This window comes from Sus scrofa, unplaced genomic scaffold, assembly GCF_000003025.6.
Source record: "Sus scrofa isolate TJ Tabasco breed Duroc unplaced genomic scaffold, Sscrofa11.1 Contig1231, whole genome shotgun sequence".
Lineage (NCBI taxonomy): Eukaryota > Metazoa > Chordata > Mammalia > Artiodactyla > Suidae > Sus > Sus scrofa.
This window is the reverse complement of record NW_018084842.1, coordinates 196-23,364: the sequence shown is the minus strand read 5'-3', so window position 1 is coordinate 23,364 and position 23,169 is coordinate 196. Positions and strand designations below refer to the sequence as shown.

The window sequence follows — 23,169 nt, the reverse complement described above, 5'->3', positions numbered from 1 at the left end:
TTACAGAATGCAACATTCTCTCTTATATAAAAGACAATGGAAATTCCACTAAATGAGAAACAGACTGCTTGTTCTGAGTCCAAAGAATACATAAAAAACTTATTCTTTTAAAAATTAAGTTATTTATTGAGCTCTTGAATAGGGCCAGCTACTGTGGAATCTCAGGGAACAAGACTATGAAGAGCCCAATAGCAAAAAAATACACTTACAGGCTCAGTGATAGAGACATGAGTACTATGTGCAAAAGAGGCAAAAACAACAGGCATGTAACTCAGACAATGAAGATTCAAGAAACTTTTTCTCAGGAAGTGACACTAAGCCCAAACTTAGTATCCTGCTAGTAACTTCTAGTGAAGGTAAGGGCGGGATGGGACGCTTCTAATGAACAGAGGAACAAGAAAGAGACTCCACCCAAATTATAAACATTTTGCTCTGCTTTGTGGAAAGTGAATGTCCCTCTTTGGTGAACACACTCGAAAGAGCTGTTTCACAGGGAATATTCCTTTCTAAATATAGAACCTTCATCACAGGAGTGTGCTATCCGTGGGTCAAAAACCTCAAGCACTTCTGGTCTTAGGAGTTGATGTTATAATTGGGCTTGTAGGCAGAGACAGAATCCATGCAATTCGGGCATTTCTAATTAACATTCATCCACAATTTCAACTGTCAGCGTTAATTTCAAATAATATCCGACCTACTTATAAACAGAATAAAATCGACTTCACTGCTAAAACACGGTTGAAATGCAATCAGATTAGAGAATATAAACACCAGACAAATAACCCATGTGAAGACTTGCCCTAACAAACTGCCCAGCACATAGAAAGTGCTCAGCAATTGCAGTTTGCTTTTTTGGTTTTCTTTCTTTCTTTTTTATTTCTAGTTGGTAAGTTTTAACAATGAAATAAAATTGCACTTTCACAAGTGTTGAAAAAATAGTGCACATAATTCTTAGCTAGCCTTCACCCAGCTCGCCCTAACGGTAGCATCCTCTACAATCACAGTTCAATTATTAACACTAAGGAACAAACACTATACACAAATACTGAAAACTAAAATACACATTTAAGGATGGCTCAGGGTCCCAAGCCAGGCCTGGCTGGGTAAGCACCACCACCACCTGTGCCCCCAAGGCGCATATCGCACACTCTCTGGGCACCCCCTGTCGGATCTGCGATGGTGGTACCATGCACAGGTTTCCTGACTCCATATCCCAACACCTAGGGGCTATGGACCTCGCTGAGGTCTGTGAGTCCCCAGGGGTGCCAGAAGGGCCAAGCTTTGTGGTGTCAGAGGGGCAAAAGACTAATTGAAACATAAATAAAATTAAAAGAAATGAATTATTTTCAATACAGACATAATTAGGATTTTCCCAGTTTTTCCACTAAGGTCACTTTTTCCGCTACAGGATACAATTCAATTAACTACTTGACAAGCTCATCATGACTCCTTGGTCTCTTCCTCCAACTTGTGTCTCATTCTGTCTTCCCTTGGCCTTCATGACCTCCAAAGTATAAATAATTGAGGTTAATTTCTTTGGGTTTTTTTTTTCTACTTATACTAATTTCTTTACCCAATACTGGAGTAGGTAACTTGTTTATGTACCACACATAAAACACGAGGTTCTATCAGATGAAAAATAGAAGGAAGATTGGGGATTCATGGAGAAATTAGAGATAAATGACTAAACTAGAAAACACTGCGTGTTATTTCGATGACAATTCTAAAGCCAAAAGTAAAATAAAAATGAAATAACTTCTCTGATCATGGCAGTAAAAGCAAACAATCCAATACTGCACACATAGCCTGTACACAATGTCAAACTCTGCCATTTATTTGCATTTAGCAGGAACCAACACTTCCAAGTAACTTAGAAATCCATTCAACCTGATGAGTAGTAAAGAATTATTAGGAGCAAAAGGACATTATAATATCCACAAAACTGTACCACATGGATAATGTTTTCTAATCCCATAGCTAAATACATTGGAGAGAACAAATGGCAAAATTTAGCTTAACTGAAAACTAGAGATGGGAGAACATACAAGAGGTAGAAAAATATGGACTGTAATATAAAATGATTTCAGAAAAATCTTTCCATTTCTTTACATCTTCTTTGATTTCTTTGATTAAAGTTTTATAGTTCTCGGCATATAGGTCCTTTACTTCCTTGGTCAGGTGTATTCCGAGGTATTTGGTTTTGTGAGGTGCAATTTTAAAAGGCATCGTATTTTTGTATTCCTTTTCTAATATTTCATTGCTGGTATACAGAAATGCAACTGACTTCTGAATGTTAATCTTATATCCTGCTACTTTGCTGAATTTATTAATCAGTTCAAGGAGTTTTGGGGTCAAGTCCTTACGGTTTTCTATGTATAGTATCATGTCATCTGCATACAGTAATAGTTTGATCTCTTCTCTTCCTATTTGGATGCCTTTTATTTCTTTTGTTTGTCTAATTGCTGTGGCTAAGACTTCCAAAACGATGTTGAAGAGCAGTGGTGAGAGTGGGCATCCCTGTCTTGTTCCAGATTTGAGTGAGAAGGCTTTCAGTTTTTCCCCATTGAGTATTATATTTGCTGTGGGTTTATCATAAATGGCTTTGATTATATTCAGGAATGTTCCCTCTATACCCAGTTTGGCGAGGGTCTTGATCATGAATGCATAAGAAAATCTCGAGGGGACCTATTATGCTCATAAAAGAGCTGAGAATCCCTGAGTTTTGATGGGACATAAGGAAGTCAAAGAAGAAAATGACTATTCACTGTATAGATTGGATTTTTTTTTTACACAATAGTCATGGCCTCATAATTTCATACGAGTTTTCTCAGTTCAAAGCCACTTGAGTTGGTGAGGAGTTGAGAAGAAGTGCAAGTCAGCCATGAGAAACTGTACATCATTATCTACATTCATACTTCTGGGACTGACAGGTGATCCTCAAATGCAGGTTCTCATTTTTCTATTTCAGTTTGTCTCCTACACACTGAGTATAACTGGGAACATGACCATCATTATACTCACTTTGGTAGATTCTCACCTTAAAACTGCCATGTACTTCTTCCTCAAACACTTCTCCTTTTTAGAAACCTTCTTCACTACGGTCTGCATCCCCAGGTTCCTATACAGCTTATCAACTGGGGACAAAACTATTTCCTATAATGCTTGTGTGGCTCAATTATTTTTTGTCATCCTTTTTGGAGCCACAGAATTTTTTCTCCTAGCTGCCATGTCCTATGACCACTACGTAGCCATCTGCAAACCCTTACATTATGCGACCATCATGAACAACAGAGTCTGTGGATGGCTTGTCAGCTGCTGTTGGATAGCAGGTTGGTTGGTCATATTTCCACCACTGCGCCTGGGCTTAAACCTGGAATTCTGTGACTCTAATATCATTGATCATTTTTCCTGTGATACTTCTCCTTTGCTGAAGATATCTTGTTCAGACACCCAGCTCATAGAACAGATGGCTGTTGCCCTTGCTGTGTTGACTGATATCATGTCCTATACCTACATCATCAAGACCATCATAAAGTTCCCTTCTGCCCAGCAAAAGATGAAGGCCTTCTCTACCTGCTCTTCTCACCTGATAGTGGTTTCTATCACCTATGGCAGTTGTATCTTCATCTATGTCAAACCATCACCAAAAGATGATCCAGCAAGTAATAAATGTGTGTCTGTGCTCAGCGCTTCAGTTGCCCCCATGCTAGACCCACTTATTTATACCCTGAGGAACAAGCAAGTGAAACGAGCTTTCACAGACTTAATCAAAAGAATTTCATTGATCTCAAAGACATAAAGGAATGCTGAAAGTCAGTATCAAATATAAATACAAAAAGAGTAGTGCACCTTAAAGTCATAATCATCAATTCTTTTTTTTTTCTTTTTCTGCCACATCACACTCTAAACCTATGGAAGTTCCCCAGCCAGGCATTGAATCCAAGATTAGCTGCAGCCTACACAACAACTAAGCAATTCTGGATCCTTAACTTGCTGCACCACAGCAGGAACTCCATAATCTACAATTCTTAACTATTGCACCCTGGTCTACTGTCTGTTCATATTAAATGCTCATAACACTGTAAGTCCTGAATCTTGTCTCCCAAATCATCATTTCAATCCATGTTAATATAAGGAAGTTGAGTCATTTCAACTTTTGTTGAAAATAAACTTTCTCCAAGATGACATTATGTATCAAGAGAGCATGAAATTAAATTTCCAGGAAAAGGGTCTTACTTAAATTCTAACCTGGCTCTGATCAATAAAAGAACAATTTAATCTTACATCAAAATAAAAAAATCAAATTCTTGAATAGGGAAATAATGAAATCATAGTAGCCATTGCTTTCTTTAAAACCAAAAATCCAAAAGTATATATATACAATTACAGTTACTCTCCTCAAGCAAAAATAAGATAAGTTTTGAAAATATTAACGAGGTAGTTTGATCAAAATGGAATATATTTAACACTATGGGTTTACAAACCAGGAGGTCCACGTCTACCTTGTAAAAAAAAATCTTTAAAGCCCAACAATTTAGAGTTGAGAGTGAATCACTGCATTCTCTCTAGAGTGAAAGAACACAGCCTGTACATTAATTCATCACCCAGGTTGCAGTGATCTAATAAAATCTGCTGAGACAACAAAACCATCTTTATGATGATAAAGCAAGACTAGTGCCAAAATACATAATACAGTGCGAGTCCTAAAAATAGCTAGTAAGTGAGGCCAACAAGAGCCAGTTGTGATTCTGTCTGCTTTGTTTATGGCTGTACCATTACCACCTTGAAGAGTGCACAGAATATATAATCAGTTCTCAATATATATCGACAGAAGTTAATGGTTGTGTTTTAGAAAATGTAAAAAGAAAAAAGTGATAGTGGCTGCAATACACAAAAGACGACAGAGAATTCAATGTGCTTTGGGCTTGTTTATTGGGAATTTATCCTAATTTTTTTCTTAAGGTTTCATTCAGCCACTCAATACTTTGTTGCTATAGTAGAGTTGTTTTTTTTCATTCCTTATTTGCTGATATCTCTAAACTTTTATTGGAGGTAATTCTTTCCAGGACCCTCTACTGACATCCCTTTGCACTAAGGAAAACAATGGTACGAATTCAACTGTCTATTAACCTTCTATTTTTGTTTAGCTGCAGAGAACTCTCTCTAGTACACAGAAAGATGCTGAGTCTTTTCTAAGACAATCTATTAAGACTATCCACACAATCACAGTCATACTAATGGTTTCTATTTCTGGATTAGAAGTACATATTTTTTTAGGCACATCTGATGAGAAATCTGTATGACAAGCCACACAAATATAAAAACTTTCCTACCTACGACTAAGAATTTCCCTATAGGAATGGACTGATGTATAATAGTTGTGGGAACAAAGATTTTATATAAAACTTTAAAGTAGTATTTTTTATTATTAAAAAAAGAAATGGGGAACTCTGTCTAGTCACTTATGATGGAACACGTAATGTGAGAAAAAACACTATATACATGTATGTGTAACTGGGTCACCATGCTGTGCAGTAAAAATATATATATATATATAAATAAATGATTTTAAAAAAAATAAATGGAAACAACTTAAGTTCTCAAGCCAGTGGTACTTATTATCGAAGGAGATTAAAATTATATCATTCAGTCATTAAAAATTGTTCTAAATCTCTTATATTGATAACTAAATCAACCATAAATGGTTGGGTGAAAAAAGTAGTTTACAACTGTGTTTGCAAGTTTACTTAGGTACTTATGTTTGAGTAGGAAAATATATGACACTGTTTTATAAAACAATTTACAGTGGCAATGTCTATGTAATTTGTTTCCACTTTACCTCCATATTTTTCATCACGTCCATGAGTTACTTAATTTTATTGGCCATGCCCTGGCATGCAGAAGATCCCAGGACAGGAATGGAACCCACACCACAGCAGTGACAACACAATTCTTAACCACCAGGACACCAGTGAATTACTTAACCGAAAGGAAGTAGAGAATGGTTTCATTGCCTGCAATAATACAAAAAAAAAAATCATTTCATCATTTGACTTATATTAGCCTGCATCACCACAGTGTATCTAATTCTGTTGTTGCAGTTTCTTGATCTTAAGGGCACTGGCACCGTTGCTGTAAAGTTGACAGCCAAAATTTTATATTAATATTCCTTGATGACGTTCAAACCTGAGTCTCCAAGGACTCTTCTTTTCTTTGTTTACTCTAATGACTCTTGTTATAGGAGAATACACAAATTAACTAGCCATAATATTTGGTGCCAAATATGTTCTCCTGAAGAAGAAATTCAGAAGATCAACCATCCCTAATCACTCCATAGCCCAAGATATGCCTAGCCCTAGAGATTAGGCATTTCTGTTCTTCTATCTTTCTTTTGTTCTTTTTTTTTTTTTTTTTTTTTCCTTGCTGTCAAGTGAAGAACACAAAATGGCAGAGGCCCTCTTCTAGAAATGCCCTATAGTGTAGGAGGGCTCTGGGCATTTCCAGGGATTTTCTAGCTGAGTGTAGTTTCCCAAGAAAACTTAGCTTTCAGGTCCCTACTAGCATATTCCTGTTCAGAATGTGTCTCATTATGAGAATGTTCAAATAAATGGTCAACGGATGCCATGAAATACTTTACTGTTTAAAGGGTAAGTCTGAAAGTGTTTGCTGCCTCAGTTATTTTCACAGCATGTATGCATGTGTTCTGGCAGAAGGTGGGAGGTGGATGGGAAATATCATGACAGAGTTCTCTCTTTAAGCAAAGGCCTAGACTTCAATAACCAATATGGTTAGCATTTGAAGGGACTATCCTATAGTCATGTATGAGACACAATTTATGTTCTGCAAGGATGGCCCTAGGAATCATTCGCACGCCTGGTTATGATTCAGGCCTAAATCATAAATAAAATCGACAAACTCACATGGACACACAAAAAATAAAATCCAAGCACCCACACACACATACACCTACACACATCAACTGAGACTCACATACTGAAATTTTATTCATTTTTTAATTTTTGCACAAATAAAATACTCCGTGAAAGTTAGAGAGTCAATTTGAATGTGTTGACATTATTAAATATTTAATATTTATATAAGACTGGATTCAGATACAAGCAAAATATTGATTATTAAAAATGAGATGTTTTAAGACCCAAGCAAAGCTGAGTCAAATACCAAGACAACTACTGGGTGGTGAACTGAGTTCCTAAAAATAGAAGAAATCAGGACAGAACTTGTCATTGTGATCTATGATCACCATCAGATGATAATGCACTGATCAAGAGGGTAATAGCCTTCCACCAAACTTGATCTACCCTGATCCTCAATTAATATCCCTCCCTGTGACGCCATCTGTCTACCCTGGAGACTGTCCTGAATACTGAGCCTATAGTAGCAGAACAAAGGATTTACTTGCTCAGATGAAAGTGAGAAAAACACTGTTTAAAACTCTATGAAGGGACAGGATTATGATGGTGGAAGAGAAGGACTGGAGTTCAATTTCTCTCCAAAAAACAACAAAATTCACAACTAATTCATCCAAATGGACCAGAAACCTTAAAAAAGATATCCTACTCCAGAAGAAAAACAGGAGGACACATCAAGAGGTAGGGGGGCGATTTTGTGATATAAACAACCCCATGTCTCCCGGGTGGGAAGCCCAATAGACAGGAAACTAACAGGTTCACAGAGACTCACCTACAGAAGTGAGAGTTCTGAGCCACACATAAAACTCTCATGTGTAGGGATCTTGCACTGGGAGAAAGAGCCCCTGGAGCATCTGGCATTGAAGGCCAGTGGGGCTTTTGTGCAGGAGTTCCACAGGACTGGGGGAAAGGGAGACCCCATTCTTAAAAGGCGCACACAGACTTTCATGTGCACTGGGTCCCAGGGCAAGGCAAAGTCTCCATGGGAATGTGGGTCAAACCTGACTGCAGTTCTTGGAGACATCCTGGGAAAACAGGGGAGACATCCCGGGAAAACAGGGGAGAACGTGGCTTGTTGTGAGGGAAGGACATTGAAAGCAAAGCTCTTGGGACTATTCAGCAACCAAAGTGCCTTTCTCTGGAGGTGGCCATTTCGGGGAATATCTGGCCCCACCCATCAGTCTGGCTGAGAAGCCCCAGGGCAAACAACAATCCAGGTGGGATCACAACCCCACCCCTCAGTAAACAGGCTACCTAAAGACCCCTCAGCCACACAGCAGCCTCTAATCCCATCCAGAGACTAAGCCCCACCCATCAGAGGGATCAGAATCAGCCCCTCCCATCAGGAAGCTGACAGCAAGCCCCCCATACCGATTTCAGCCACAGGGGGGCAGACATCAGAAGTAAGAGAGGCTACAACTCTATTATTTGTAAAAAGGTCACCACACCAAAAACTTATAAAAAGGAAAAGACAGAGAACCATAACTCAGATGACGGAGAAAGGAAAAACCCCAGAAAATCAGCTAAGCGATGAGGAGATTCTCAGCCTGCAGGAAAAGACTTAAACTGTTGATGCTGAAGATGATACAAGACATTGGAAATAAACTGGAGGCAAAAATAGATAACGTACAGGAAACACTGAGCAAAGAGATACAAAATAGAAAACAAACAAGAAGAGATGCAAAATACAATAACAGAAATAAAAAATTCACTAGAAGCAGCTAATAGCAGAATACAGGAGGCAGAAGAATGAATAAGCGAGGTGGAGGACAGATTAGTGGAAATTACAGATGCAGAACAGAAAAGAGAAAAAAGACTGAAAAGAAATGAAGAGAGTCTCAGAGAACTCTGGGACAACATTAAATGCACCAACATCCGTTATTATAGGGGTGCCAGAAGGAGAAGAGAGAGAGAAGGGGACAGAAAAAATATTCCAAGAGATAATAGCCAAAAACTTCCCTCACATGGAGAAGGAATCACTCACTCAAATCCAGGAAGCACAACGTGTACCATATAAAATAAACCCAAGGAGGAAAACCCCAAGACACATATTAATCAAGCTGAACAAAATTAACGACGAAGAGAAAATCTTGAAAGCAGCTAGGGAAAAGAAACAAATAACATACAAGGGAACCCCAATAAGGTTACTGGTAGATTTTTCAGCAGAAACTGCAGGCAAGAAGGGAAGGGCATGATATATTCAGTGTAATAAAAGGAAAAACCTCCAACCAAGATTACTTTATGCAGCAAGGCTCTCATTCAGATCTGAAGGAGAAATCAAAATCTTCACAGGTAAGCAAAAGCTGAGAAAATTCAGCAACACTAAACCAGCCTTACAACAAATACTAAAGGAACTTCTATAGGCAGAAAAGAACAAGAGAAGAAGGAAAGAAAAAAGAGCAACAAAAACAAACCCAAAGCAATTACTAAAATGGCAATAAGGAGTTCCCATTGTGGAGCAGTGGTTAACCAATCTGACTAGGAACCATGAGGTTGCGGGTCCGGTCCCTGCCCTTGCTCAGTGGGTTAACGATCCAGCGTTGCGGTGAGCTGTGGTGTAGGCTGCAGATGCGGCTCGGATCCCGCATTGCTGTGGCTCTGGCATAGGCCGGGAGCTACAGCTCCGATTCAAACCCTAGCCTGGGAACCTCAATATGCCGCAGGAGCAGACCAAGAAATAGCCAAAAAAAGACAAAAAATAAAATGGTAATAAGAACATACATAACAATAATTACCTTAAATGTTAATGGACTAAATGCCCCAACCAAAAGACACAGGCTAGCTGAATGGATACAAAAACAAGACCCATAATACATGCTGTCTTCAAGAGACCCACTTCACTTCTAGGGACACATACAAATTGAAAGCGAAAGAACGGAACACAATATTTCATGCAAACGGGGATCAAAAGAAAGCTGGAGTAGCAATACTCATATCAGACAAAGTAGGCTTTAAAATGAAGAATATTTTAAGGGACAAAGAAGGATATTACATAATGATCAAAGGATCAATCCAAGAAGATCATATAACAATTTTAAATACCTACACACCCAACACAAGTTCACTACAATATATAAGGCAACTGCTAACAACCTTAAAAGGACAAATCAACAATAACACAATCATAGTCAGGGACTTTAACATCCCACTTACAGCAATGGACAGATCAACCAGACAGAAAACCAATAAGGAAACATAGGCCCTGAATGATACATTAAACCAGATGGACTTCATAGATATTTATAGGACATTCCATCCAAAAGCAACAGAATACACTTTCTATTCAAGTGCACATGGAACATTCTCTAAGATTGATCACATCCTGGGCTACAAATCCAACTTTGGTAACTTTAAGAAAATTGAAATCATATCAAGCATCTTTTCCAACCACAACGCTATACAACTAGAAATCAACAACAAGAAAAACTGCAAAATACACAAACGCATGGAGACTCAACAACATGCTACTAAACAACCAATGGATCATTGAAGAAATTAAAGAGGAAACTAAGAAATACCTAGCAGCAAATGAAAATGAAAATATGACATTCCAAAACCTATGGGATGCAGCAAAAGCCATTCTAAGAGGAAAGTTTATAACAATACAAGCCCACCTCAGGAAACAAGAAAAAGCTCAAATAAACAAGCTAACTTGACATCTCAAGCAGCTTGAGAGAGTAGAACAGACAAGACCTAAAGTTAGTAGAAGGAAAGAAATCATAAAGATCAGGGCAGGAATCAATGAAATAGAAACAAAGAAAACCATAGAAAGGATCACTGAAATGAAAAGCTAGTTCGTTGAAAATATCAACAAAATTGATAAACCCTTAGCCAGACTAATCAAGCAAAAAAGAGAGAGGACTCAAATCAATAAAATTAGAAATGAAAAGGAGAAGTAACAATGGATATCATAGAAATACAAAGGAATATAAGAGACTGCTATATGCAACTATAGGCCAATAAAACAGAAAACCTAGAAGAAATGGACAAATTCTTAGAAAAGTACAATCTTCCAAGACTAAACCAAGATGAAAGAGAAAAGATGCATGGACCCATCACAAGAACTGAAATTGAAACTGTGATTTAAAAACTTCCAACAAACAAAAGTTCAGGACCAGATGGCTTCACAGGTGAATTCTATCAAACATTTAGAGAAGAGCTAATACCTCTCCTTCTTAAACTCTTTCAAAAAATTGCAGAGGAAGGGATACTCCCAAACTCATTCTATGAGGCCACCATCACCCTGATACCAAAACCAGACAAAGATTCCACAAAAAAAAGAAAACTACAGGCCAATTTCACTGATGAACATCGGTGCAAAAATCCTCAACAAAATACTAGTAAACCATATCCAACAATACATTAAAAGGATTGTGGATCATGATCAAGTGGGATTTATCCCAGGGATGCAAGGTTTCTTCTATATCCACCAATTCATCAGTGTGATATACCACATTAACAAACTGAAGAATAAAAACCATATGATCCTCTCAATACATGCAGAAAAAGCCTTTGACAAAATCCAACACCCATTTCTGATAAAAACCTTTCAGAAAGTGGGCATAACGGGAACCTACCTCAACATGATAAAGGCCACATATGACAAACCCACAGCGAACATCATTCTCAATGGTGAAAAGCTGAAAGAATTCCTGCTGACATCAGGAACAAGGCAAGGATATCCATTCTCGCCACTACTCTTCAACATAAATTTGGAAATCCTAGCCACAGCAATCAGAGAAGTAAAAGAAATAAAAGGAATCCACATTGGAAAGGAAGAAGTAAAACTACCCCTATTTGCAGATGACATGATACTATACCTAGAGAACCCTAAAGACTCTACCAGAAAACTGTTAGAGCTCATCCATGAATTTGGCAAAGTTGCAGGGGACAAAATTAATGCACCAAAATTGTCAGTATTTCATACACTAACAATGAAAGAGCAGAAAGAGAAATTAGGGAAGCAATCCCATTTACCGTCGCATCCAAAAGAATAAAATACCTAGGAGTAAACCTACCTAAAGAGACAAGAGACCTGTACTCTGAAAACTATAAGCCACTGATGAAAGAAACCAAAGATGACACAAATAGATGGAAAGATATACCATGCTCGTGGATTGGAAGAGTTAATATTATCAAAATGACTATACTACCCAAAGCAATCTACAGATTCAATGCAATCCCTATCAAATTACCAAGGACATTTTTCACAGAACTCAAACAAAATATTTTCAAGTTTGTTTGGAAGCACACAAGACCCAGAGTAGCCAAAAACATCCTGAAAAAGAAAAACAGAGCTGGAGGAATCAGGCTCCCAGACTTCAGACTATACTACAAAGCAACAATCTTCAAAACCACATGGTACTGGCACAAAGACAGAAATATACATCAGTGGAACAGGATAGAAAAACCAGAATTCAACCCACACACCTACAGCCAACTCATCTATGACAAAGGAGCCAAGGATATACAATGGAGAAAGGACAGCTTGTTTAGTAAGTGGTGCTGGGAAACCTGGACAGCCACATGGAAAAGAATGAAATTAGAACACTCCCTAACACCATACACAAAAATAAACTCCAAATGGATTCAAGACCTAGATATAAGACCACACACTATGAAACTCTTAGAGGAAAACATAGGCCAAACACTCTCTGACATAAACGACAGCAACAACTTCTCAGATCCCCCTCTTAGAGTATTGACAATGAAAACAAAAATAAACAAATGGGACCTAATCAAACTTCAAAGTTTCTGCACAGCAAAGGAAAGCCTAAACAACACAAAAAGACAACCCACACAATGCCAGAAAATCTTTGCAAGTGAATCCACTGACAAGGGATTCATCTCCAAAATTTATAAACACCTTCTGCAGCTCCATACCAAAAAAACAAAAAACCCCATCAAATAATGGGCAGAAGATCTAAATAGACAGTTCTCCAAAGAAGACATATGTATGGCCAAAAAACACATGAAAAGATGTTCAACACCACTCATTATCAGAGAAATGCAAATCAAAACCACCATGAGGTACCACCTCACACCAGCCAGAATGGCCATCATCCAAAAGCCTACAAACAAGAAGTGTTGGAGAGGGTGTGGAGAAAAAGGAAGCCTAGTACACTGTTGGTGGGATTGTAAATTGGTGCAACCACTGTGGAAAGCGGTATGGAGATTCCACACTGCAATAACAGCATTCATCCTTCTGGAACTGACAGAGGATTTTCAGCTGCAGCTTTTGCTTTTCACTTTTCTATTTCTCACCTACATATTGAGTGTAACCAGAAATCTGACCATCATTACCCTAACCTTGCTGGATCCCCACCTTAAAACTCCCAGGTATTTTTTCCTCTAAAATTTCTCTTTCTTAGAAATCTCATCTACAAACTCCTGTATTCCAAGATTCCTGTATAATATATCAACTGGGGACAGAACAATTACCTATAATGCATGCGCCATTCAACTATTTTTTTTTTTGTCTTTTTGCCTTTTCTTGAGCCTCACCCACGGCATATGGAGATTCCCAAGCGAGGGGTCCAACCAGAGCCACAGCCACCGGCCTATGCAAGAGCCACAGAAACACAGGATCTGAGCCGCATCTGTGACTCACACCACAGCTCACGGCAATGCCGGATCCTTAACCCACTGAGCAAGGCCAGGGAACAAACCCACAACCTCATGGTTCCTAGTCGGATTTGTTAACCACTGCTCCATGACGGGAACTCCCATTCAACTATTTTTTAGACCCCTTTGTGTTAACTGAATTCCTTCTCTTGGCAACCATGGCATATGATCGCTATGTGGCCACCTGCACACCCCTGCATTATACAACAATCATGAGCAAGAAACTGCAAAACAATGGCTGTCTGCTGTTGGGTGGTAACGATTGTGATTATCCTCCCTCCACTCAGCTTAGGTTTTCATCTGGAATTCTGTGATTCTAATGTCATTGATCATTTTGCCTGTGATGCATCTCCTCTCCTGAAGATCTCATGCTCAGACACCTGGTTAATTGAGCAGATGGTTATAGCCTGTGCTGTGCTGACCTTCATCATCACTCTTTTGTGTGTAGTTCTCTCCTACATATACATCATAAGGATGATTCTAAAATTTCCTTCTGTCCAACAAAGAAAAAATGCTTCTTCTACTTGTTCTTCCCATATGATTATTGTTTCCATCACCTATGGCAGCTACATCTTTATCTACATCAAACCATCTGCAAAAGAAGAGGTAAATCTCAATAAAGTTGTGGCATTGCTTATTTCTTCCATATGGCCAATGCTGAATCCACACGCAAACACACACACACACACATATATTCACCTATGCTGAATCCATATATGTGTGTGTACACATACACACACACACTGAGGAATAAGCAAGTTAAAAAATCCTTTCATGATTCACTCAAAAAAACTATTTCTATTAAAAAAGCAAAATGTATCACTTGATAAACCAACTCAAAAGGTGCATAGCTACCTTATATTTTTCATAAAGCTGATAACCAATGTTGTAATTTCATATCTGATCGACCAATCAGGTTGACCTCACTGACATTTAATCATTAATTTTCCATTCATATACTGAAGAACTAATTATCAAACAGTGCTTTATGAGGAACAACATATATTATTTTAATCCTTTAGCTAGAACCTATCATAGTTAAATCATTTCTTTTTCTTCTTTTAGATGTTTCCCCAGATATTTTAAAATATTGGTATAGAGATATCATTCTTTTTTATTGAATTATAATTGACTTACAATATAGGTTTCAAGTGTACAACGTAGTGATTCAAATGTCCAAAGACATTCCATGAAGCCACTATCACCCTAATACCAAAATCAAAGATACTACCAACAAAGAAAATTATAGACCAATATCTTTGATGAAAATAGACACAAAATTCTCAACAAAATTTTAGCCAAATAAATCCAACAACATACAAAAAAGATCATACATCACAACCAAATGGAATTCATCCCAAATTCACAAGGATGGTTCAACAAGGGCAAATCAATCAACAATACACACCACATTAAGAAAAGAAAAGTCGGAGTTCCTCTCATGGTGCAGTGGTTAACAAATCCAACTAGGAACCATGGGGTTGAGGGTTCGATCCCTGGCCTTGCTCAGTGGGTTTAGGATTCAGCATTGCTGTGAGCTGTGGTGTGGGTCGCAGACGCACCTTGGATCTGGCCTTTCTGTGGCACAGGCTGGTGGCTACAGCTCTGATTGGACCCCTAGCCTGGGAACCTCCATATGCTGCGGGTGCGGCCCTAGAAAAGACAAAAAAAAAAAGACACAAAAAAAAGAAAAGAAAAAGCAAAACCACATGATCAATTCAATAGATGCAGAAAAAGCATTTGGCAAAATCCAACATCCATTCATGATAAAAACCCTTACAAAAGTGAGTATAGAGGGAACATATAACATAATCAAAGATATTTTGTACAAACCCACATCCAATATTAATACTCAATGGAGAAAAGCTGAAAGCCTTCTACCAAAATCTGGAACAAGATAAGGATGTCCACTCTTACCACTTTTATTCAACATAGAATTGGAAGTCCGAGCCATGGCAATCAGACAAACAAAAGAAATAAACTGTATCTAAATTGGAAAAGAAGAGGTAAAAGTGTCACTCTATGCAGATGACATAATACTACATGTGCAAAACCATTAGGAATTGGCACAAAAACTACTCAGACTGATCAACAAATTCAGGAAAGTGGCAAGATACAAGATTAACATTCAGAAATTGGATCCATTTCTGTATACCAACACGAAATCTTAGAGAAGGAATACAAAAATGCAATAGCTTTTAAATATAACACGTGGAGTTCCTGTCATGGCTTGGCGGTTATCGAATCCAGCTAGGAACCATGGGGTTGTGGGTTTGATCACTGGCCTTGCTCAGTGGGTTAAGGATCCGGCACTGCCATGAGCTGTGGTGTGGGTCCCAGGTGCAGCTCAGATCCCGCATTGCTGCAGCTCTATTGTAGGCCGATGGCCGCAGCTCCGACTGGACCCCTAGCCAGGGAACCTCCAAGTGCCGTGGGTGCGGCCCTAGAAAAGACAAAAAGACAAAAAAAATTAAATATAACATGCAGAAAACTAAAATTTCAGGAGTAAACCTGGAAGATTATTTGCTAAGAACTATAAAACATTGATCAAGGAATTTAAAGAGGAATCAAATAAATGAAAGATAGTCCATGCTTCTGTGTTGGAAGAATTAATATTGTTAACATGGCCACATACCCAAAACTGTCTACAGATTCAATGTGATCCCTGTTAAATTATCCGCAGCATTTTTCATAGAACTAGACCAACTATCCAAAAATTTATATGGAACCATAAAAGACCAAGAATTGCCAAAGCAATCCTGAGGGGGGAAGAAACCAAGCAGGAGGCATAACTCTCCCAGACTTCAGACAATATTACAAAGCTATAGTAATCAAGACAGTGTGGTGCTGGTACCAAAACAGATACACAGACCAATGGAACAGAACAGAGAAACCAGAAAGAAACCCAGACACCTATGGTCAACTAATCTTTGACCAAGGAGGCAAGAATATAAAATGGGAAAAAGACGGCCTCTTCAGCAAATGGTGCTAGGAACACTGGACAGCTGCATGTAAATCAATGAAACTAGAACATACCCTCACAACATGCACAAAAATAAACTCAAAATGGCTTAAACACTTAAACATAAGACAAGACACCGTCAAACTCCTAGAGAGAACATAGGCAAAACATTCTCTGACATCAACCAGAAAAATGTTTTCTGAGGCCAGTCTCCCAAGGAAACAGAAACAAAAACAAACCAATGGGACTTAAATTTACAAGCTTTTGCACAGAAAAGGAAACCGTAAAAAAAAAAAAAAAAAGATAACCTATGGAATGGGAGAAAATAGTTTCAAACGATGAAATAGACAAGGGTTTAACTTCTAAAATATACAAACAACTTATACAACTCAACAGCAAAACAAAAAACAAAAAAACAAAAACAACAAAGATGGGTAGAGGCCTGAATAGGTATTTCTCCAAAGAAGATACATAGACGGCCGACAGGCACATGGAAAAAAATGTTCGACATCACTAATTATAAAAGAAATGCATACCAAAATTATAAGGAGGTATCACCTCACACCAGTCAGAATGGCCATCTTTAACAAGTCAACAAATAAATGCTGGAGAGGGTGTGGAGAAAAGGCTACCCTCCTTCACTCTTGGTGGGAATATAATTTGGTGCAACCACTATGGAAAACAATATGAATGTGCCTCAGAAAATAAGTATGGAACTACCATATGACCCAGCAATCCCACTCCTGGCCATATATCCCGACACAACTTTCCTTGAAAAAGATACATGCACCCGCATGTTCATTGCAGCACTATTCACAATAGCCAAGACATGGAAAGAACCTAAACGTCCATCAACAGATGAATGGATTAAGAAGATGTGGAGTATATACACAATGGAATACTACCCAGCCATAAAAAAGAAGAAAATAATACCATTTGCAGCAACGTGGATGGAACTCTCATCCTAAGATAAGTAAGTCAGAAAGAGAAAGACAAATACCATATGATATCACTTATATCTAGAATCTAATAAATGACACAAATAAACCTATCTACAGAAAAGAAACAAACTCATGCACATGACAAACAGACTTGTGGTTGCCAAGGAGGAGTGGGAAGGAGTGGGATGGACTTGGAATTTGGGGTTATTAGATACAAACTATTGTATTTGAAATGGATAAGCAATGAGATCCTGTTGTATAGCACAGGCAACTCTATCTAGTCACTTGTGATGGAACATGATGGAAGATAATGTGAGGAAAATATATGTATGTATGTACAACTGGGTCACTTTGTTGTGAAGCAGAAATTAACTGAACTTTGCAAATCAACTATAATAGAAAAAAATAAAACTCTTAGAAAAAAAGGCTATTAACCCCCTCATAAAAGAAAAGTATACCACACATAGACATACTAAAATCAAGGCATAGGAAAAGCATCTAAACAGGTACATATAAAACAAATCCAAAAATACACAAATAAAAATACATATAAAACATACATAAAAATGCAAAAATACATATTAACATTCTAATGTAACAGAATAAGATCATATATAAATTTAGCAATAAAACAGCCCATGAGATATAAAAACAAATGTATTATAAAAATCTGGGAGGTATTTCTGAAAAATATCAGTGATAACATCACTTTGCCTTTTCTTTTGATAAAATATTTCCCCTATTATTATGTGAATAGTTATGTTTACACTAAGCATGAACTATAAATTTTATAGGATTACTAAATCTGAAAAATTGTCTTTAACATCTTACAAATGCCTAACATGATACTGAAATACACGACAGAAGTTTGCCTTTAGCCTGGTTACCTGAGAGTTACTATTGCACCCCTGGCCTGATTCTGATGCTGGTATTTACAGGTGGGTCTCTGAGGACATTTTCTCCAGTTCTCTCGTCCTCTCTCTATCCCCAAAGTCTATTACACAAGAGATTCATTAACTATTTTAAGTCAGGACCAACAAAGATTCATTTGTTTGCTTCACTTAACTGAAAATTGGATCAATTTTTTTTTTCAAAGGGGGAATTCTGTCAGTTTAGAAATGTGTGCCTCTACCAGAAGTATCAGAACAGCAATTTTCCCAACAGCAGAGAGAGATGCCTACCTGGCCATTTTACCTACTGTTACCTTCGTAGTTACAGAGTAAAGAAAAGAGTGCCTGGGCTCAGGGGGAGGCAGGCTTTTGCTGGAAAACTCTTCATCTTGTGTGGGTGGTGGAGGACTTGGTGAAAACTCTCCAACTGCAGAGCCCTCTGTGAGTATGAGTTCGCTCCTAAAAATGCGCAGCCCCACCCCCCACTCTAACCTCTCTCTAGAAGAAGTCATTCTTGGATGACTTTTTTCACCCTTTGCAATTTCGGGGTTCAGCAAACAGCTGAGATTACAAATACCAGGGAAGTATCTTTTATTATTTTCTTTCTCTTTTCTGAAGTCCAGAATGATGCTCTCCTCTAAGGAAAGTGTCTATAGCAAAATAACTGATGATTTTTATATTTTATGAAAGGTTTCAACAATTGCTTATGAAGTATGTCTTTACAATATAAGTGGCAAGCATAGGACAGTCATTAAGCTGTTTTTACATATCAGTATAAATATAGAGGAATGTGGAGTTCCCGTTGTGGCTCCGTGTAAAAGGAACCCAATTAGTATCCATGAGGAAGCACATTCAATCCCTAGCTCAGTGGGTTACAGATCCAGCATTGCCATGAGCTGTGGTGTAGGTTGCAGACGCAGCTCAGATCGCGCGACGCTGTGGCTGTGGAGTAGGCTGGCATCTACATCTCCCATTCGCCCCCTAGCCTGGGAACCTCCATATGTTGCAGGTGCGGCCCTAAAAAGACAAAAGACTATATATATACCTGAGTGTTAGCGGGGCACTCCCCCATATTCTCTACCACAACCTCACACTCATTTTAAACAAAAACTGTGTATAAGATATGTAAATTTTATTATTTGAGGGACTGACTTGCTAATGTCTTATTGTCGGTGACCACATCCTCTACCAGACTTTTATATTTTAGTGAAAACTCACTTTTCCATCTCTATAGCAATATCGAGGTCAATTAATTTCATGACAATGTTCTTAAGAATGTGGAAGATGAATGACTGGAGAAACCAGTGGTATTTTGGGAAGAAAAAAATGCTCTTCTCTGTACATGCAAGCTGCTTGAGGTGCTTGAGAATGAGTCAGATATCTGGAGTCGTGGTGACTAGAACTGAGGGGACTTATCTGGGCTACAGAGACAATTCATTTTACTCCACTGGAAATGCTAGGTTATCCCTTTATGACCTTGAACCTGGTGTTGAGGTAGGAGGCTAACTTTTAAGCAAACTATTCCCTCTTCTTCCCTACTGTATTTTCTATAGACTCTTTAGGCTAAACTATGAGACTAGACACAAAGTGGGAGTTGATGTCTGCCCTTCCTAGGATTAGGAAGGAAATTATTAAAGCAACCAGGTGAAACTCCATGTAACCATTTAACTGAAGCTTCTAGAGGAAATGCCTTTTGATTCAACAATGTCAGAAAATGACAAGGTATCCAGATAATGCCTGAAGGACAGGAAATACTTGCATTAGCTGTTATGTAAGTAATCAGAGAGAAGACCAAGTACATCATAATTTTTAATCCAAGCAAAATTTCAAATGACAGGTTTTTTTTTTTGCCTTGTTTTGTTTTTACTCTAGGGCTATATCTGACATGCAGCCTTTTTTGGTACTGCAGGGAGCAAAGAATGATTTTTATGTGTTAAAGAGCTCATTTAAAAAAAAGAAGGAGACTAGGAAACAGAGGCAATATATGGCATATATATTAAGTTTGTGCAATTTTATATCAATTATACCTCAATAAAGCTAGAAGAGAAAATAATTAACCTTTTGTAGAATAAAAATTGGGGACCCCCCCCAAGATTGCATACTTATACAATGCAACAGTCTCTCTTATATAAAAGAGAATGGAAGTTTTAGTAAATGAGAAACAGACTGCTTGTTCCGAGTCAGAAGGGGACATATAAAATTTATTCATCTTAAAATAAACATATTTATTGAGCTCTTGGTAAACTGAATAGGACCAGCTTCTTTGGCATCTCAATGAACAAGACTATGATTAGTCCAATGTCAATAAAATTACACTCACAGGTTCAGTGATAGAGAGATGAGCACTATGTGCTAGAGAGGCAAAAACGAGAGGCATGTAACTTAGACAATGAAGTGTCAAGACACTTCTTCTCCGGAAGTGATTCCAAGCCAAAGCGGAAAACTTATTAATAATCAGTACATGTCTAGTGAAGGTAAGGACAGGGTGGAAGATCATAATGAACAGAGTTGTATCAGGAAACAGACTCCACCCAAATTACAAATATGCTGCTCCAGTTGTGGAAAGCAAATGCCCCCTTTGGTGGACGAACTCGGAAGAGCTGTTTCACAGTGAACATTCCTTTCTAAAAGAGACACCTTCGTCACAGGAGTGTTCTGTCAGTGGGTCAAAACCTCAAGCCCTTGGGTCTTATTAGTCGATGATATTTGGCTTTTAGCAGAGAGAGAATCCATGCAATTCCGATATGCTAATTAATATCAACCCATAATTCAAGTGTAAATATTAATTTCAAATAACACCTACATACTTAAGACAGATGAAACTACACACACAAAAACATGGCTGAAGCACAGACGATTGGAAGAGAGAACATAAATACAACAAATAACCATGTGAAACTGCAACAACTCTGGCCATAGAAATGCTCAGGAATTCAGTTTGCTTTTTGTTTTTTCTTTTTTTATTTTATTTGGTTTTTTAACTATTAAATAAATTATCTTCAGATAGTTGAAAAATAGTGTAGTCAACCCAGATATGCTCATCCCCCCCTAACGTAGCATCCCCACATAGTCAATATTCACTAAAGAATGAAACTGTACAAATAGTAATAACTAAAATACACATTTAAGGATGGCTAGGGTCCGAGCCAGTGGGCAAGCAGCAATGATGCTGGCACTGTACAGCCAATGCCTGCCTCTGTGGCACATACCTCATGCTCTGTGGATGCCCCTCTGGATCTGTGACAGCTGGCCATGCACAGGTTTCCGGACCCCCTATCCCAGCACCTGGGGGTCGAGCAAGCACAGCAGGCTATGGACCTCACTGAGGTCTGTGAGTCCCCAGGGACTCCAGGAGGGCCAAGCTTGGGGGTGTCAGAGGGGCGAATGATTCAAAAAATAATTTTAAAAATAAATAGATGAATTAGTTAAATACAGACATTATTTGGATTTTCCCAGTTTTTCCACTAAGGTCATTTCTGTTGAGGATCCAATTCAAGTTACTACTTGACAAGAAATCATCGTGACTCCTTTGTCTCCTCCTCCAACTTCTGTTTCACCCTGTCTTCCCTTGGCCTTCATGACTCAAAAGTATCCACAATTGAGGTTAAATATTTCAGGGGTTTTCCCTCATACTATTTCCTAACCCACACTGGATAGTAGGTAAATTGTTTGTTAGTACTTATCAAACACATTTTACTAGAGTGAAAAAATGGAAGGAAAACTGGTATTCATGGAGAAACTTAGAGATAAATGACTAAACTAGAAAAACTGCGTGTTATTTGGATGACAATTCTAAAGCCAAAAGTAAAATAAATGAAATAACTTTCTGATCACGGCAGTAAAAGCAAACATTCATACTGCACACAAAGCCTTACACAATGTCCTCTGCCATTTATTTGCATTTAGCAGGAACCACACCAATAACTTATGAGTCCATCACCTATGAGTAGTGAAGAATTTTAGAGCAAAGACATTATAATACACAAACTGTATCACACAGATACTGTTTTCTAATTCTTTAGTTAAAACATTAGAGAAAACAGCAGAATTTAGAGTAACTGAAAATAGTTGGGAACATACAAGAGGTAGAAAAATATGGAATGCAGTACAAACTGATCTCAGAAAAACGTGATCTTGAGGAGACCTATTCTGCATTCTCAAAGAGCTGAGAATCCCTGAGTTTTGATGGGACATAAGGAAGTCAAAGAAGAAAATGACTATTCACTGTATAGATTGGATTTTTTTACACAAGGCCACACCCTCATAATTTATACAAGTTTTCTCGTTCAGTCACTTAGTTGGTAAGAATTGAGAAGAAGTGTAAGTCAGCCATGAGAAACCGTACATCATTATTACATTCATACTTTGGGACTGACAGGTGATCCTCAAATGCAGCTTCTTCATTTTTATATTTCTGTTGTCTCCTACACGCTGAGTATAACTGGAATATGCCTCATTATACTCTCTTTGGTTAGATTCTCACCTTAAAACTGCCATGTACTTTTTCCTCAAACTCACTTCTTCACTACGGTCTGCATCCCCAGGTTCCTATACAGCTTATCAACTGGGGACAAAACTATCTCCTATAATGCTTGTGTGGCTCAATTATTTTTTGTCTTCCTTTTTGGAGCCACAGAATTTTTGCTCCTGGCCGCCATGTCCTATGACCGCTACGTGGCCATCTGCAAACCCTTACATTATGCGACCATCATGAACAGCAGAGTCTGTGGATGGCTTGTCAGCTGCTGTTGGATAGCAGGTTGGTTGGTCATATTTCCACCACTGTGCCTGGGCCTAAACCTGGAATTCTGTGACTCTAATAT

At 38.2% G+C, this 23,169-nt stretch overlaps 1 protein-coding gene across 1 annotated transcript; it reads left to right on the top strand.

Moving 5' to 3' along the window:
• The first annotated feature begins 3,001 nt into the window (after positions 1-3,001).
• On the top strand, positions 3,002-3,799 carry LOC110258100 (olfactory receptor 6C2-like). Its single transcript, XM_021081260.1, has one exon. It carries the CDS (start codon positions 3,002-3,004, stop codon positions 3,797-3,799), a length of 798 nt encoding a protein of 265 aa, XP_020936919.1.
• Positions 3,800-23,169: the final 19,370 nt, after the last annotated feature.